Consider the following 17,761-nt stretch of genomic DNA (forward strand, 5'->3'; position numbering starts at 1 on the left):
CTGGTGCAGCCACTGTAAAAAACAGTATGCGGTTTCCTTAAAAAGTTAAAAATAGAACTCCCCTATGACCCAGTAATAGCACTACTGGGTATCTACCCAAACAATAGAAAAACAGTAATTCAAAGGGATACAGACACTCTTATGTTTAGAGCAGCATTATTTACAAAAGCCACATTATGGAAAGAGCCCAAGTGTCCACTGATAGATAAGTGGATAAAAAAGAGAACACACACACACACACACACACACACACACACACACGCACACACACACACAGAGGAATATTGTTCAGCCATAAAAAAAAAATGAAATCTTGTCATTTGCAGTGACATGGATGGAGCTAGAGAGTATAATTCTAAGGAAATAAATTAGTTACAGAAAGACAAATACCACATTATTTCACTCATATGTGGAATTTAAGAAACCAAACAAATGAGCAAAGGGGAAAAAAGAGAGAGAGAGAGAGACCAAGAAAGAGAGTCTTAACTACAGAGAACAAACTGATGGTTAACAGAGGGGAGATAGGTAAAGAATTGGTGATATAGGTGATGGGGATTAAGGAGGACACTTGTTGTGATGAACACTGGGTGATATACAGAACTGTTAAATCACTATATTGTACACCTGAAACTAATGTAATACTGTATATTAGCTATACTGGTATTAAAATAAAAAAATAAAGCCAATATCTTAATGAACATAAATGCAAAAGTCCTGAACAAAATACTAGCAGACCAAATTCAAAAGCACATTAAAGGTATCATACACCATGACCAAATGGGATTTATCCCTGGGATGCAAAGATGGTTCAACATATGCAAATCAATTAATGGAATATACCACATTAACAAAGTAAAGAAGAGAAAACACATATCATCTCAATAGTTGAAGAAAAAGGATTTGACAAAATTCAACACACTTTTATGATAAAAACTCTCAAAAAACTAGGCGTAGGAGGAATTTACTTCAACATGATAAAGTTTATATAGGATAAGCCCACGACTAATATTATATTTAATAGTGAAAAGCTGAAAGCTTTTCTTCTAAGATCAGTAACAAGACTGGGATGCCCACTCTTGCCACTTCTATTTAACATAGTACTGGAAGACCTAGTCAGAGGAATTAGAGGTGATATTTATAACTATAAAGGTTGTTAGTTAACTTAAAGGAGAACAAAGTGGGAGGCATTTCACTCCCTGATTTAAAAACTTACTGTAAAGCTTCAATCATCAAGAAAGTGTAGCACTGACATAATAATAGACATATAGAACAATGAAACAGAATTGAGGGCCCAGAAATAAACCTCATTAAGGAATAAGCCTTATTTTTGTGGTCAACTGGTTTTTGACACAGGTGTGAAGGCAATTCAATGGGGAAAGGATAATCTTTTCAACACATAGTGCTAGGCAACATGGATATCCCCATGCAAAACCCTCAACTTAGACCCTTACTTAATACCATACACAAAAAAAACTTAACTCAAATTGGGTCACATACTGAAATATAAGAACTATAAGGGTTTTAGAAAAAAATAAGAGAAACTATGTATTTCCTTGGGTTAGGCAAAGATTGCTTAATGATTCATAAAAGAAAAAAATTAGAAATTGGACTTCATCAAAGTTCAAAACTTCTGCTCCAAGAGACAAACCATTAAGACAATGAAAACAAAGGGGTGCCTGGGTGGCTCAATCAGTTAAGCATCTGACTCTTGATTTGTGCTCAGGTCACGATCTCATGGTTAGTGAGTTCAAGCCCCACATCAGACTCTGTGCTGACAGCGTGGAGTCTGCTTGAGATTTCCTCTCTCTGTGTGACTGCCCTGCTCTTGCATGTGCTCTCTCTCTCTTTCTCTCAAAGGAAGGAAGGAAGGAAGGAAGGAAGGAAGGAAGGAAGGAAGGAAGGAAGGAAGGAAGGAAGGAAGGAAGGAAGGAACTGAAAAGAAAGATACAGACTAGGAGAAAATATTTGAAAATTATGTGTATGATGAGGGTCCAGTCTCCACTTAGAATAGATAGAAAATTTCATACACAAATATCCCATGCTGTAGTGCATGTGCTGTCAAGACAGGAAGAAGAACAGGAAGAAGAGCAGTGCAGACACAGTGAGAGGTAGCATTCAGAGAACAGGTTGTGAGTTAATAAAGAGTTCACATGGCTTTGATGCTGAACCGGGTACCAGACAGTTCTAGGCCACCTTCTCCTCTACCTCCTACTCAAACTCACCCTCCTCCTTGACCCTGGAAACCTGGCATTGCTGGTACTCAGACACCAGGTCATTCATGCTGCTCTTGGTGAGCTCCATCTCATCCATGCCTCCCCTCGTGTACCAGTGCAGGAAGGCCCTGCACTTGAACAAGGCCATGGACTGCCATGAGATGTGCACCTGAACACAGATGTGCTGTGAGATGTGCTCTTGGGTGGTGGTGCTGCTGCTACTGGAGGTGGTGGACATTTTTGGCTCCTGGGGCTGAATGTCACAGACAGATATTTTTACATCATTAGGATCCATTTTCATTCTTTTGCATGTGGATATCCAGTTTCTTGACACCATTTATTGAAGAGACTATCCTTTACTTATTGTGTATACACTTGGCTCCCTTGTCAAGGATTAGTTGATGGCATATGCATGGGTTTATGTCTGGGCTCTGTATTCTGTTCCATGTTCTACACGGTTTTATGCCAGTAACATATATTGTTGATTACTATAGGTCTGTATTATAGTTTAAAGTCAGGAAGTGTGATGCCTCCCACGTTGTTCATTTTTCTCAAGATTGCTTTGGCTTTTGTGGCTTTCTTGCAGTTCTCTAAGAATGGAATGAATGGTGGCAGTGGAATATGTGCTTTAATGTAGTTTGGGGTTAGTGGTTTGGGAGTCTACAAAGGCTAGTACTACTCTATCTGGGCCTTTTTGTGATGTATGGAGAGACAGATTCCATTGCTGGATTCTTCAGAGGTCAAGGGTGTCCGTGGCCCCTCCACCTTCTCATGACCAGGCAGAGGGGAGGCTGATGTGTCACTGATTTTAGGGACACTTTCTTCTGGGACCCTTTTGTCCCTGCATAGGATCCATCTCAAGAGGGAGGCAAGAAGTTGCACAATTAGTTCTGTTGGCTTCTTCTCTAACAGAAGCTTGGGGTTGTGTTCCCCTGGGTCTTTTTCTTGTTGGTAAATGTGAATCTTCCTGCTCGTTATTCCAGTGCTTGTGAACAGGAATGAAAGGTGTTAAGGACCATTAGGCCATAAGAGAGGAGTATTCAGGTAACAGCCAGGACCAGCAAGAATTGGCATCCATTGGAGGAAGGTGAGGAACCATCACTTGGCCTAGATACGTGTGTGTATGTGAGGACTAGAGACAGAAGGAGAAAATGGGTGTTTACATTGCTTGTGTTTTTAGAGGCTAAGTGACTTGCACACTGACCTCTATGATGCTGCTAGCCACATGTGGTCATAAAGTTAAATTTAATTAAAATTAACTGAAATTACAATTTTAGTTCCTCAGTTTCAGTAGATCTATTTCAAGTCTTCAGTCACATGGGGCTAGTGCTGCTATAGTGGACAATGTAGATACAGAGCATTTCTATCATGGTAGAAAGTCCTAATGTATAATGCTAATAGTAGACCATGGAGGGCTGGAAACCTTTTGCTAATGTGTGCATGTGTGCTTGTGTGTGTTTATGTGTGTGTGTGTGTGCGTGTTGCTTCTTTTTATGTTACTTGTGTGTTGTGTTTGACTATGTGTGATTCTTATTGTGTGTAGTGGGGATTGTGTGTGTGTGTGTGTGTGTGTGTGTGCGTGTTGCTTCTTTTTATGTTACTTGTATGTTGTGTTTGACTATGTGTGATTCATATTGTGTGTAGTGGGGATTTTGTGTGTGTGTGTGTGTGTGTGTGTGTGTGTGTGTGTGTGTGTGGTTTGTGAGTTCCCTGGATGACTGGATGTGGTGTTCGTATGATTTTTTAAAAAATATAATTTACTGCCAAATTGGCTTACATATAACACCCAGTGCTCATCCCAACAAGTGCCCTCTTCAATGGCCATCACCCATTTTCCCCTCTCCCCACCACCCCCCGCCATCCACCCTCAGTTTGTTTTCTGTATTTAAGAGTCTCTTGTGGTTTGCCTCCCTCCCTCTCAGTTTGTAACTATTTCTTCCCCTTCCCTTCCCCCATGGTCTTCTGTTAAGTTTCTCAAGATCCACATATGGGTTAAAACATATGATATTTGTCCTTCTCTGAGTGACTTCTTTCACTCAGCATAATACCAACCCTCTTGCACTGTTGGTGGGAATGCAAACTGGTGCAGCCGCTCTGGAAAACAGTGTGGCGGTTCCTCAAAAAATAGAACTACCCTACAACCCAGCAATAGCATTACTAGGCATTTACTCAAAGGATACAGGAGTGCTGATGCATAAGGGCACATGTACCACAATGTTTATAGCAGTGTTTTCAACAATAGCTAAATTATGGAAAGAGCCTAAATGTCCATCAAATGATGAATGGATAAAGAAAATGTGCTTTATATGTACAATGGAATACTACTTGGCAATGAGAAAGAATGAAATCCTGCCATTTGCAGCAACGTGGATGGACTTGGAAGGTATTATGCTGAGGGCATGATTTTTTTAAACAGCTTTATTGAGGTGTAACTGATACAAAAATCTGTATAAAGTTAATGTATACAATTTAATGAGTTTGGACCTATGCATATACATTTGAAGCTATCACCACAATCAAGGCAATAGACATATCCATCACATCCCAAAATTTCCTTGTGCCCCCTCTTTTTTTGAGGTTAAAATAGCTTAAAATGAGATCTACTCTTTTCATGAATTTTGAAATGCACAATAAAGTACTGTGGACTGCAGGCACTATGCTGTATAGCAGGCCTCTAGAACTAATTCATCTTGAATAACCAAAACTTTATATCAATAACAGCTCTACCTTTCTCCCCCTCCCCTTGGTAACTACTGTTTATTCCCTGTTTCTACGAGTTTGACACTTTTAGATACCTCATAAAAGTGAAATCATGCAATATTTGTCCTTCTGTAACTGGCTTATTTCATTTAGTATAATGTCCTCCAGGTTCATCCATGTTGTCACAGATAGAAAGATTTCCTTCGTATTTAAGGCAGTATAATATTCCATTGTATGTTTATACCACATTTTCTCTACCCATTCTTCTCATTTGGGTTGTTTCCATAACTTAATTATTGTGAATAGGACCGCAGTAAACATGGAAGTGCAGATATATCTTTGAGATCCTGATTTCAGTCCTTTCTGGTTTATACCCAGAAGTGAGATAGCAAGATCATGTGGCAATTCTATTTTTAATGTTTTAGGGAAACTCCATTCTGTTTTCCATAGCAGCTGAGCATTTTACAGCCCCCAAACAACATAGAAGGGTTCCTTCTGCATGTTTTTTAAAGTTGTGTGTGACAAAATGTTTCATCTTAAGGAGGAATGTAAGTTAGTATGAATCCATGCAAACTTCTACACTTTTGAACTAGAGATGAGTATAGGTCAGAGAGAGCCAAAGCATAGGACCTTGGGTTTGTTTCTGTGTTACTCTGTGTGTCTGTTTTTGTGTCTAACACACTCACATATGTGCGGGACATAGCAATATGTGTATGCACTCGATTTAGGGAAATAGCCCCAGAGTCTTGTCTCAGCCCTCTTGTCTTGTCTCCTCTTGTCTCCCCTTGTCTCAGCCCTAGACATAAACAGGAAGCTCTAAGTAAAGTCCTCTTTATGCTAAGTTGGTGGCAATTTGTCCATGTGGTTTGAAGACTACTGAACTTCTCCAGGGCCCCCAATTTTCTTCATTGACCTTCAGTAATCTCCAAATTTCCACTTTGGGAAACATGGTGTAGTTAATTCTGGAACCTTGTCTAGTTACTCAGATGACTATGAATTCTGATATAACTCCTCAGTCCAATACCATCTGTAATATCTTGATTCTCTGGCCACACCATTGGGCAAATTCTGTCACTCACATTGCTTGTGTGCTTAGAACTTAGCCATTTTGGGGGCACCTGGGTGGCTCAGTTGGTTAAGCATCCAACTTTGGCTCAGGTCGTGATCATTGAGCCATGCATTGGGCTCTCTACTGTCAGCACAGAGCCCACTTCATATCCTCTGTCCTCCTCTCTCTTTACCCCTCCCTGCTGGTTCTCTCTCTCTCAAAATAAATACATAAACTTAAAAAGAAAAGAACTCAGCCATTTGGAAGTACTGGAGATGAAAGGGGAGAGAGATGATGGCAGACATGAAGGAAGTTATTTATTGGAAAATTTATTTAAAATGCAGTGAGTCAATTGCTGCGGATGAAGTAATCTTCAGGGGCCATGGTCTGGGCCTTCACTGTTTCCCTGAATATGTGAGAGAGACCACAGAAGTAAACACATTTTCAGTAAGCTATTTGATTTTGCTTGATGACCTATTCATACCTCTGTTATCTTTAATTCCTGACCTGTGATCTTGGTCACTCATCCTGCCAAAACAGTGAGTTTATTTATTTTTTGGTCACCATTCATTCATTCATTCATTTATAAAAGATTTTATTTTTAAGTAATCTCTACACCTAATGTGGGGTTTGAATTCATGACCTCGAGATCAGGAGTCTCATGCTCTCTACCAACTGAGCCAGCAAGACACCCCTGACTATTATCTTTAGTCAATAATTTATCAACTCTTCCTGATATATTTTCCAACTTAAAGGTTTTTTTTTTATTTTGGTGAAATATACATAACATAAAATTTACCATGTAAGTAATTTTTTAAGTGTGCAGTTCTGTGGCATTATGTACATTTACAACATCACCACCATCTACTTCCAGAACTTTTTTATCTTCTCAAAATGAAACTGTATACACTGAACAATAATTTCTCATTTCTCTTCTCCCTAACTGCTGACCACCACCATTCTACTTTTTGTCTCTATGAATTTGACTATTCTAGGATCTCATGTAAGTGGAATCATACAGTATTTATACTTTGGTGACTGACTTATTTTAGTCAGCATAATGTCAAGGTTCATCCAGGTTGTAGCAGGAGTCAGGATTTCCTTCCTTCCATTCCATTGTATGTATATACCACATTGTGTTTATCCATTCATTTGTCAATGGACACAGGTTGTTTCCATCTTTGGCTGTCATGAATAATGCTGTTTTGAGAAAGAATGAAATCATGCCATTTGCAGCGATGTGGATGAAACTGGAAGGTATTATGCTGAGTGAAATAAGTCAGTCAGAGAAGGACAGATGTCATTTGTTTTCACTCATATGTGGATCTTGAGAAACTTAACAGAAGGCCATGGGGGAAGGGAAGGGGAAAAAATAGTTACAAACAGAGAGGGAGGGAGGCCAAAAAAAACCACTAGAGGCTCTTAAATACAGAGAACAAATTGAGGGGGGATGGGGGGATGGGGGAGAGGGGAAAATGGGTGATGGGCATTGAGGAGGGCACTTATTGGGATGAGCACTGGGTGTTGTATGTAAGCCAGTTTGAGAATAAATTATATTCATAAAAAATGAATAATGCTGCTTTGAACATGGGTGTACAAATATTTAAGAACCTTATTTCAATTGTTTTGGATATATACCTGGAAGTGGAACTTCTGGATTTATGATAATTCTGTGCTTAATTTTTTTAGGAACTGCCATAGTGTTTTTCATAATAACTGCACCATTTTATGTGTACCAGCAATACACAAGTGTTCCAATTTCTCCACATCCTCATCAACACTAATTTCCTTCCTTCCTTGCTTCCTTCCTTCCTTCCTTCCTCCCTCCCTCCGTTTTTCTTTTTTTTTCTTTTCTTTTCTTTTCTTTTCTTTTCTTTTCTTTTCTTTTCTTTTCTTTTCTTTCCCTTCCCTTCCCTTCCCTTCCCTTCCCTTCCCTTCCCTTCCCTTCCCTTCCCTTCCTTTTTGATGATAGTCCTTCTAATGGTGTGAAGTGAGTTTGTGTATTGAGGGCTTATTTTGTACATGGCATGTTTCTTTAGTCTTCTCAATGCTTAAGTGGCAAGCATGTGTATGTGTGTATGTGACAGACAGAGAGACAAAGATAGAGACAGAGACAGAGAGACAGAGAGGGCAAGCAACAATCAAGATAAGCAAGAACCAGACACAAGCTCATAAGCAGTCTGGCTGCAGAGCTATGCTCTTCATCAGTGCTGTGAGGCTGCTTACTCGAATGTGGGCTCCCCAGAGGAAGGGATTTATTCATTACTTTCTTCCTAGTGCCTATCACAGTGTCTCCACATGTGTAAAAAACAAAATCAAAAAAGAATGAGTTGTTCCTGATTTTGACTGAAGAGTTTGGTGTCACGTACTTTCTCCAAGTGACTGTCAGGGTTCACACAAATCTCATTGCATCCCTCTCACGAGCCTGGACGAGGCATCCATATGTGAATTGCAAGGCAATATTTGCCTGAATGCTGACAGTCACTTGGAGAAAATATGTGACTATACAGTAATTTCTATGCATAGTATTTCTAAGTACCTGTCATTTCCCATTTCTCTTTATTCCTAGAGGAGAGAAAACAGCATGAGGGGGGAGAACCAGAGCAGCGTGTCTGAGTTCCTCCTCCTGGGGCTCCCCATCTGGCCAGAGCAGCAGGCCGTGTTCTTCGCCCTGTTCCTGGGCATGTACCTGATCACGGTGCTGGGGAACCTGCTCATCATCCTGCTCATCAGGCTGGACTCCCGCCTCCACACCCCCATATACTTCTTCCTCAGCCACTTGGCCTTCACTGATGTCTCTTTCTCTTCTGTCACCGTCCCAAAGATGCTGATGAACATGCAGACTGAGCACCTATCAATCTCCTATCCAGGATGTATTTCACAGATGTATTTTTATATACTTTTCGGTTGTGTTGATAATCTCCTTCTCGCAGTGATGGCATATGACAGGTATGTAGCCATCTGTCATCCTCTATACTACACCACCATCATGAAGGAGGATCTGTGTGTGCTGCTGGTGGCTGGCTCCTGGATTCTCTCCTGTGGCAGTGCCCTCTTACACACCCTCCTCCTGACCCAGGTGTCCTTCTGTGCTGACAACATCATCCCCCACTTTTTCTGTAGCCTCCCCATCCTACTCAGGCTGTTCTGTTCAAACACCTCTGTTAATGAGCTGGTCATATTTACTGCAGGGGCTGCAGTTGTCATTCTCCCGTTGACTGGCATCCTGGTCTCTTATGGACGCATTGGGGCTTCTATTCTGAAGGTGCCCCCTACCAAAGGTATCCGCAAAGCCTTGTCCACCTGTGGCTCCCACCTCTCTGTAGTGTCTCTATTCTATGGAACAATTATGGCACTGTACTTTTCTTCCTCATCGAGCAACTCCAATGACAACGACATGATTGCCTCACTGATGTATACAGTGGTCACCCCCATGTTGAACCCCTTCATCTACAGCCTAAGGAACAGAGACATGAAATTGGCTCTGGAGATTCTTTTCAGAAACATTGTTTTCACCAAGTGAGAATCACCTAATTGTATTACTTTACCCACTGACCTTGTTAGAGATGACTTCTTGCAAAATTGTTTGTTGACTATCCATGTCTCTTGCATTTTCCCAACTACTCTTTTTTTTTTTAATTTTTTTCATTGTTTTTATTTATTTTTGGGACAGAGAGAGACAGAGCATGAACGGGGGAGGGGCAGAGAGAGAGAGGGAGACACAGAATCGGAAACAGGCTCCAGGCTCCGAGCCATCAGCCCAGAGCCCAACGCGGGGCTCGAACTCACGGAGTGCGAGATCGTGACCCGGCTGAAGTTGGACGCTTAACCGACTGCGCCACCCAGGCTCCCCCCCAACTACTCTTTAAATGGACAGTTATGTTATAGGACCTGACCCCTTTCACTTTGGTCATACCTAGCTTTTAATTATAACCCACAGTTTCTATTTGTTGAAGTAAATGAGATATAAACAAGCTCCTTATTTCTTGTTTCTTGTCTACAAATATTCAGTCAAGTTTCTAATGTTCAGTTTTAGAAAGTCCAGAATGCTTACCTTCTAAATGCAGTAGCTAGATAATAAAGTGATTTTGATGGTTTGTTAAAACTTAAATGAACTTTAATTTGATTTTGCCTGTGACAAGAAGTTAATAGGGGAGCACAGAGGAGTCAATTCAATTACCAAATTTCTCCATGCTAGAAAGATTATGATTTTCTGCTCTAAGTTGGATTTTTGTGGTGAGAACAGCCTCTATCTGCCTGATTCATTTTAATCTGGGAAAATAAGTGTTGTCTTATTCCCAAACAGAGAGCTTCTACTTCTGAGAAGGAAAAGATAAATGTGTGAATTCATAACTCATGCACACAAAAATATTTACCATGACTACTATATGCTAGGCAATTTTCCAAGCTCTGGGTGTGCAAGTTAAAAAACAGAAAGACCTCCAAATCGATTGCCATGCAGAATTTACATTCCAGCATTCCTGACCCCACTCATCATGCTCCTTTTTTTTTCCATAGCAGTTTTCAACCTTCTAACACACCATGAGCTTTACTTATTTCCTTTATTGTCGTTGTTTCTTTACTAGAATGTAAGCTCTGTGGGAGATGAGTTTTTGTGTCTGAATTAAATGCATAAATTTTAAGTTTTGTTTGTAGGTAAAAACTGCTGTAGGTAAAGGAAGCATTAAAGCGGGGAACAATATGATTTAACTTATAAGTGGAATCTAAAAACAAAAAAGAAATGAATAAACTAACAAAAACCAGAATCAGACCTATAAACACAGAGAACAAACTGATGGTTGCTAGAGGGAAGGGGGGTCAGTAGTGGGCAAAATGGGTGAAGGGGAGTGGGAGAAACAGCCCTCCAGATATGGAATGAATAAGTCATGGGAATAAAAGGCAGAGCATAAGGAATGTAGTCAATGGCATTGTAATAACAATGTATCAGGACAGATGGTAGCTATATTTATAGTAAACATAACATAATGTGTAAACTTGTTGAATCATCATGTTGTACAACTGAAATTAATGTAATATTGTATTCAACTATACTCATAAAAAAAAGGAGGGGGAAATGAGAGTTCTGGTGGGGGGTGGTGCTTTATAATTTAATGGTCACTGGAAAGGTAACATTTAAACTAAGACATTAGTGAGGACAGGTAAGTGAGCCATGGGGATTTCTGAGGAAAAAGCATCGCAAACATGAAGATCAGCAACTAGAAATACCCTGGGGTAAGATGGTATCAGGCCTATTCCAGGAACATTAAATGGGCCTCTGTAGCTATACAGGGATGAGTGGGGGTGGGTGGTAGACAATACGTTTAAAGATATCAAGGAACCACATTTGTAAGGCACCTCAGGTCATAGTAAGCGTATTAGTCAAAATTCTCCAGAAAAATAGAACCAAGAGGGTTTGTGTATGTTTGTGGGAGAGAGGCACATGGGGGGAGATTTTAAGGAATTAGCTCATGTGATTATGGAGGCTGGTAAGTCCCAAATCAGCAGGGTGACAGGCTGGAAATCCAGAGAAATGTTTCAGTTTGAACCCAAAGGCAGTTTTCTGGCAAAATTGCTTCTTCTTTGGGGGAAGGCAGTCTTATGCCCTACAGATTGGATAAGGTCCATCTGCAGTATGGAGGGCAATCTACTCAAAACCTGCTGATAAAAATTAAATGATTGAGAGGGAGGCAAACCAAAAGAGACTCTTAAAAATTCAGAGAACAATTGATGGTTGCTGGAGGGGAGGGGGGGATAGGCTAAATGGGTGACGGAAGGCATTAATGCCATGTAAGTGGCATTAACGAGGGCAATTGTTGGGATAAACACTGGGTGTTATATGTAATTAATGAATCACTAAATCCTACTCCTGAAACCAGTACTACATTATATGTTAACTAACTTGAATTTTTTTTTTTCAATGTTTATTTATTTTTGGGACAGAGAGAGACAGAGCATGAACGGGGGAGGGGCAGAGAGCGAGGGAGACACAGAATCGGAAACAGGCTCCAGGCTCTGAGCCATCAGCCCAGAGCCCGACGCGGGGCTCGAACTCACGGACCGCGAGATCGTGACCTGGCTGAAGTCGGACGCTTAACCGACTGCGCCACCCAGGCGCCCCATAACTTGAATTTAAATTTTTTTTTTTAATTTTTTTTCCACGTTTTTATTTATTTTTGGGACAGAGAGAGACAGAGCATGAACGGGCGAGGGGCAGAGAGAGAGGGAAACACAGAATCGGAAACAGGCTCCAGGCTCCGAGCCATCAGCCCAGAGCCCGATGCGGGGCTCGAACTCACGGACCGCGAGATCGTGACCTGGCTGAAGTCGGACGCTTAACCGACTGCGCCACCCAGGCGCCCTGGGAAACAGTCTTAAACGTGGAAGAGGAAGGCAGGAAGATGAGCCAGAGAGATGCAATGATGAAAGAGGCAGGAGACATTCTGAGCACGAGAGGAACGATGGCAGAAGGGGATCACAAGCCAAGAAAAGCTGGGAACACTCCTCTGTCGACAGCCAGTAAGAAAACGGGACCTCGGTCCTACAACTACACGGAGCTGAATTCAGCCAATGAAGTGGATTTTTCGAAAGGAACCCAACCTGCTAACATCTCAATTTTAATCCCGTTGGACCCACAGTAGACTTGTGACCTACAGAACTCTAGGATGGCACAGCTGTATTTAAGCTAATTTTTTTCTAGTGTTTATTGTTTTTAATTTTTTTATTTTTATTTTTGAGACAGAGGGAGACAGGGCATGAATGGGGGAGGATCAGAGAGAGAGGGAGACACAGAAGCGGAAGCAGGCTCCAGGCTCTGAGCTGTCAGCACAGAGCCTGACGTGGGGCTCGAACCCACGGACTGCGAGATCGTGACCTGAGCCGAAGTCGGACGCTTAACCGACTGCGCCACCCAGGCGCCCCATAACTTGAATTTAAAATTTTTTTTTTTTAATTTTTTTTTCCACGTTTTTATTTATTTTTGGGACAGAGAGAGACAGAGCATGAACGGGCGAGGGGCAGAGAGAGAGGGAAACACAGAATCGGAAACAGGCTCCAGGCTCTGAGCCATCAGCCCAGAGCCCGACGCGGGGCTCGAACTCACGGACCGCGAGATCGTGACCTGGCTGAAGTCGGTCGCTTAACCGACTGCGCCACCCAGGCGCCCCTTGAATTTAAATTTTAAAAAATGTTCATCTCACTTAAAAATGCCCTCATAGAAACATCTAGAATAGTGTTTGTCTAAATACCTGGTTACTGTAGCCTAGCCAAGCTGACACGTAAAATTAAGCATCATAGAGTTTCATCTTTAGTGTGAGTGATTTGGGAATCCTTTTGACATAGGTATACATCTCTGAAACTATCAAAGATAAACCATCAAGATAATGAAGTTTCCTCAGGCTTACCCTCCTGCCCCTCTTTGTTTCTCCCATCTGTCCCCAGGGGAACTACTGAACTACTGATCTTTTTTTTTTTTTTTCCACATTGATTAGTTCCATCTTCAACAAGTTTATCTAAATGGAATCAGCCAGTATGTATTTTTTTTTTTTTTTTTTTTTTTGCTGCTGTCCTCTTTCACTCAGCATAAGCATTTTGAGATTCACCCATGTACAAATTTTTATCAATAGTTTATTCTTTTTATTGCTAAGTAGTATTCCATTATAAGGATATCCCACAACCCTTCTGTCCATTTACCTGTTGATGGATGTTTGGACTGGTTCCAGTTTTTGGCTATTAAATAAAACTGTTATGAACATTCTTGTATAAGTCTTTGTATGGACATCTACATTTTCTTTTTCCTTTGGGCAAACACCTAGCAATATGCTAGCTATATATTTAACTTTTAAAGAACTTGTAAACTGTTTTTCAAAGGGTAGCACCATTTTACACTGCCACCAGCCGTGTATGAGAGTTACAGTTCCTTCATATCTTCAACGACTCTGGATAGCATCAGTCCTTCTAATTTTAGACATTCTAATAGGTGTGTAGTGCTATCTCATTGCAGTTTAATTTGTATTTTCCTTATTAATTGTAATAGGTCAACTTATAAGATATCAGAAAGCTTATTGTATATAAGTTCGGCTTAAACTCACCTTTCATGAATGGTTGAGATAAAAGGCTTATGTAGTTCCCTATTAGGGTTATCAGTAATTACTAACCGCCTTATCTCACTTCTGTGACCTCACCTGCTTACTAAATAGATAACTTAGGATACAAAACGCTCCCTCACCCCCTCTACCAAGATCTAGCCTAGGCAAGACCAACATGTAAAAAGTCACGTACTCAAAGCCCTACAGCATCTCAGTTGTCTAACTATGACTGGTCATTTTAAATCCCCTTAGGACAAAGACCTTTAAAATTTATAGGTTCCCACCAAAACTAACGTCTCTGTGTCACAATATAATTGGCTACAATGAAATGCTGTAAATTGTAATTGGTTAACCAAATAATGATGTATTCTGACTTGCTAAAATCCATATAAGCCCGCTGCTGCCTTTGTTCAGGACCATCCTCTGCACTTTTTTCCTTAAGATTAGGAGATCAGGTTTGGCCTGGCTGTGAATAAAATCTTGCCTTGCTTCTATTCAGCGTCTGGTGGTTTTTTTTTTTTTTTTTTTTTTTTTTGATAGCACCCTGTTTCATTAATAATGATGTCAAGTACATTTCATGTGTTCATTTGCCATCCACAAGTCTCCTTTGGTGAAGAGTCGGTCAAATAGTTTGCCCATTTTTAAAGTTTAAAAAAAATAGTTACAAACAGAGAGGGCAGGAGGCAAACCATAAGAGACTCTTAAATACAGAGAACTGAGGGTTGATGGGAGGCAAACCATAAGAGACTCCTAAATGCAGAGAACAAATTGAGGGTTGATGGGAGGGTGGGGGAAAGGGGAAAATGGGTGATGGGCCTTGAGGGGGGCACTTGCTGGGATGAGCATTGGGTGTTGTATGTAAGTGATGAACCATGGGAATCTACCCCAAAAACCAAGAGCACACTTTACACACTGTATGTTAACCAATTTGACAATAACTTATATTTTAAAAAATAAAAATAAATTCCAGTTTAATTCTAATATTAGTTTCAGGTGTACAATATAGTGATTCAAAACTTCTATACAACACCTGGTGTTCATCACAACAAGTGCACTCATTAATTTCCATCCCATATTTAACCCATCTCCCCACTCACCTCTCCTCTTGTAACCATCAGATTGTTTTTTATAATTAAAAATCTGTTTCTTGCTTTGACTCGCTCTCATTTTTTCCTTTGTTTTTTGTTTTGTTTCTTAAATTCTACATATGAGTGAAATCATATGGTATTTGTCTTTCTCTGTCTGACTTATTTCATTTAGCATTATACTCTCTAGCTCCATCCATGTCACTGCAAATGGCAAGATTTCCTTCTTTTTTATGGCTCAATAATATTCCATTGATAGAGCAATCTGGCTGTAGATCCATACCTTAAGTCTGTATTCTGTCAGGCATGCTCTGGAGGGTCAGTATCCTGGGGGAAGATGCCCTGTGTTTCCTATTTACTCTTGTATCTCCAATTAGTAGCACAGTGCTAGGAACATGGTAGGTTAAAAATAAAGAATAATTTTGCTCTGGTTTTCACTGAAAGGAATCATGTTGGGCATTGAGGGTGTCTCATGCTTTGGCAACACTAGGGAATGATAGAAATCCATGCATTTATTATTTTTTTTTTCAGGAGAAAATAAGAAATGATAATGGTGGCCATTATCAACTTCCAAAGTCTCTGACATTTCCCTATCCCCTTACTCCCAGTAGACAGAAAAGCAGCATGTAGAGGGAGAACAAGAGCAGCATGTTCTTCCTCCTGGGCTCCCCAATAAGGCTGGAGCAACAGGATGTGTTCTTCACCCTGTTCCTGGGCTTGTGCCTGACCATAGGGCTGGGGATCCTGCTTATCATCCTGCTCATCAGGCTGGACTCTCACCTCTACATTCTCATGTACTTCTTCCTCAGCCACTTGGCCCTCATGGATGTCTCCTTTTCATCTGACACCATCCCTGAAATGTTGATAAATATACATACTTGAGATCAACCCATCCCTTATTCAGGGTGGGTAACACAGATGTATTTCTTTTCATATTTTTTTGGTTGTATTGGTAATCTCCCTGGAGTGATGGCATATGACAGGTATGTGGCCATCTGCCATCTATACTACACCACCATCATATGAGAAAACCTGTATGTCTCATTAGTGATTGTGTCCTGGTTACTCTCATGTAGCAGTGCATTATCCCACAATCTCGCTATCCCTCATTTCTTTCATGATCTTGCTGCTCTGCTCAAGTTGTCCTGCTCTGACACCTCCATCAGTGGGTTGGTCATCTTCACTTCCCAGTGGGGGTTGCTGGAAATCATCATACCACTGACTGGCATCCTGGTCTGTTATGTCTGCATTGGAGTCTTCATCCTAAGGGTTCCCTCAGGTTTACCAAGGGGATCTGTAAAGCCTTGTGCACTTGTGGCTCCCACCTCTCTGTGGTATTTCTATTTTGCAGGACAATTATGGCTCTGTGCATGTTTCCTATGATCAAACAACTCCATTGAGAAAGACATAATTGCTTCAGTGATGTACACAGTGGTCACCCCAATGCTGAACCCCTTCATCTACAGCCTTCATCTACAGCCTGAGGAACAGGAACGTGAAAGGGACTCTGGGGGGACTTTTTAAGAGGGAGATCTTTTTCTCCAAGTGACAATCACCTTACCTCAGTTCCTAGTTCACCAAATGGCACTGTCAGAGATTCTTCCTTGGAATACTGTGCAGAGGACCATCCTTGTTGCTGGCACCCTCTCCACTTTCCTGTTTCCAGGTTACGGGATTTTACAGTTCTTCCTGTTTGTTCTCCCTAAACCCAATGAGTTAATTTAACCTCCAGGCCAGACACATCAAGTGATATTTGCTGTAACCATCTGCATTCTGTGAACCAAACTTCTATTTACTTTATTTTATACCTTTTTAGGTTTTCTTTTTTTTTTTTTAATTTTTTTTTCAACGTTTTTTTTTTAATTTTTTTTTTTATTTTTGGGACAGAGAGAGACAGAGCATGAACGGGGGAGGGGCAGAGAGAGAGGGAGACACAGAATCGGAAACAGGCTCCAGGCTCTGAGCCATCAGCCCAGAGCCCGACGCGGGGCTCGAACTCACGGATCGCGAACTCACGGACCACGAGATCGTGACTGGCTGAAGTCGGACGCTTAACCGACTGCGCCACCCAGGCGCCCCCCTTTTTAGGTTTTCTTAAGCCCAGGCATTTGGCACATACAGAAACACCCTTATCTCAATTGTCTTCAAAGCACCAAACTTTTTTAAATCAGGAGAGGGAATCTTTCTTAACAATTGCCTCTTATTCATGAATAGACCAAAAAAAAAAAAAAAAAAAAAAAAAAAAAATCCTTGCTTTCCTCTTTAAGGAAAAAGGCATTTGATTGCAAATTTATTTGCTATTTGGATCTGTTAGGCATTTTTATTAGCTGTATCTTCTCATTCTTTACAATTCTGATGCCTATGTTGAAGAATTTTGGAGATGTCAAATGTGATGTAGTTTGGAAACATCAAGACTTTATGTGGACCTCATATGAAAATGTACCAACATTTGTGAACCTTAATGGTGTAGATAATTAGAACACCTTTAAAATGGCTGTATAAAATTAATGATAATCCATATTTTAGCAATCTGCTCGTTAGTTTCACTTTCAATTCTTAAAATATTTTTTTCTAGAATTATAAAATTTAAATTTAACTCCAAGTATTAAGATAAGGACATTCAGAATGCTG

General features: G+C 40.7%; 1 protein-coding gene and 1 pseudogene across 1 annotated transcript; both read left to right on the plus strand.

Annotated features, from left to right (window-relative positions):
• Positions 1 to 8,542: 8,542 nt before the first annotated feature.
• On the plus strand, positions 8,543 to 9,484 carry LOC115499588 (olfactory receptor 1J4-like). Its single transcript, XM_030293685.1, has one exon. The coding sequence runs from the start codon at positions 8,546 to 8,548 to the stop codon at positions 9,482 to 9,484; it is 939 nt and encodes a 312-aa protein (XP_030149545.1). The 5' UTR covers positions 8,543 to 8,545.
• A 2,935-nt stretch (positions 9,485 to 12,419) lies between these two features.
• Positions 12,420 to 16,679, plus strand: LOC115499129 (annotated as a pseudogene).
• The last annotated feature ends 1,082 nt before the right edge of the window (positions 16,680 to 17,761 follow it).

Source organism: Lynx canadensis, chromosome D4 (genome assembly GCF_007474595.2).
Source record: "Lynx canadensis isolate LIC74 chromosome D4, mLynCan4.pri.v2, whole genome shotgun sequence".
Classification (NCBI taxonomy): Eukaryota; Metazoa; Chordata; class Mammalia; order Carnivora; family Felidae; genus Lynx; species Lynx canadensis.